This window comes from Sinocyclocheilus rhinocerous, unplaced genomic scaffold, assembly GCF_001515625.1.
Source record: "Sinocyclocheilus rhinocerous isolate Xijiao unplaced genomic scaffold, SAMN03320098_v1.1 scaffold1898, whole genome shotgun sequence".
NCBI lineage: Eukaryota > Metazoa > Chordata > Actinopteri > Cypriniformes > Cyprinidae > Sinocyclocheilus > Sinocyclocheilus rhinocerous.
Window position 1 is genome coordinate 403,165 of NW_015661023.1, and position 977 is coordinate 404,141.

Here is a 977-nt window from a genome sequence, read left to right on the forward strand (position 1 = left end):
TAATCAAAAATTAGGTTTTGATATATTTACGGTAGGAAATTTACAAAATATCTTCATGGAACATGATATTTACTTAATATCCTAAAGATTTTTGGCATAAAAGAAAAATGTATAATTTTGACCCATACAATGTATTTGTGGCTATTGCTACAAATATACCCCAGCGACTTAAGACTGCTTTTGTGCTCCAGGGTCACATATATATTATACTAAATATGAAATTAATTATTCCATGTAGTCTTTGAATCAATATGAGCTCATAAAGCTGTGTGTGTGAAAAAAAAGCATTTTATATGTTGGGCATGAGACATTACACTAAACTCCCTATTTATTACAGAAACAGACCCAACAGACGCAGGCTTATTATTGATTATTGTGGACTGTAAGTGAATATTGTTTGTGTTGAATGTTGACCTCTGACCTTCCCCGAGGCAGTAGCGCAGCCGCAGGTCCCAGCTCTGCAGCGCCTCTCTGCTGTCGAACCCGAGCACGGCGCTCTGACTGAGACACAGGATGGAGAGGATGAAGGGAACGCCGTCGCCGCCGACACACGCCTCCAGACCGCAGATGTGCTCCAGCGTCACGCTGCTCTCCTTCACACCGCGCTCCTTATACACGCACAGCACCAGACAATCTGACACACACACACACACACACACACCTTCACCTATAGAGACTTACAATAAAAACAGCTAATTATCTGATATATTAAGAGACTTATTAACCTTCACATACACAGTCATGAAGGTCTGAAGGGTCTATGATATCATATCATTTGTGACCTTGGACCACAAAACCAGTCTTAAGTCTTCAATTTTTCAAAATTGAGATTTATGCATAATCTGAAAGGTGAATAAATAAGCTTTCCATTGATGTATGGTTTGTTAGGAGAGGACTCATTTTGACCCATACAATGTATTTGTGGCTATTGCTACAGATATACCCCAGCGACTTAAGACTGCTTTTGTGCTCCAGGG

The 977-nt window shown here is 40.1% G+C and overlaps 1 protein-coding gene across 1 annotated transcript in view; it reads right to left on the bottom strand.

Moving 5' to 3' along the window:
• Nucleotides 1–977, bottom strand: part of dok7a (docking protein 7a) — a 23,780-nt gene that overhangs the window by 18,248 nt on the left and 4,555 nt on the right. Inside the window, exon 2 of the mRNA XM_016535698.1 lies at nt 422–608. Coding sequence (XP_016391184.1) covers nt 422–608 — 187 coding nt within the window. The remainder of the gene's footprint in view (nt 1–421; nt 609–977) is intronic.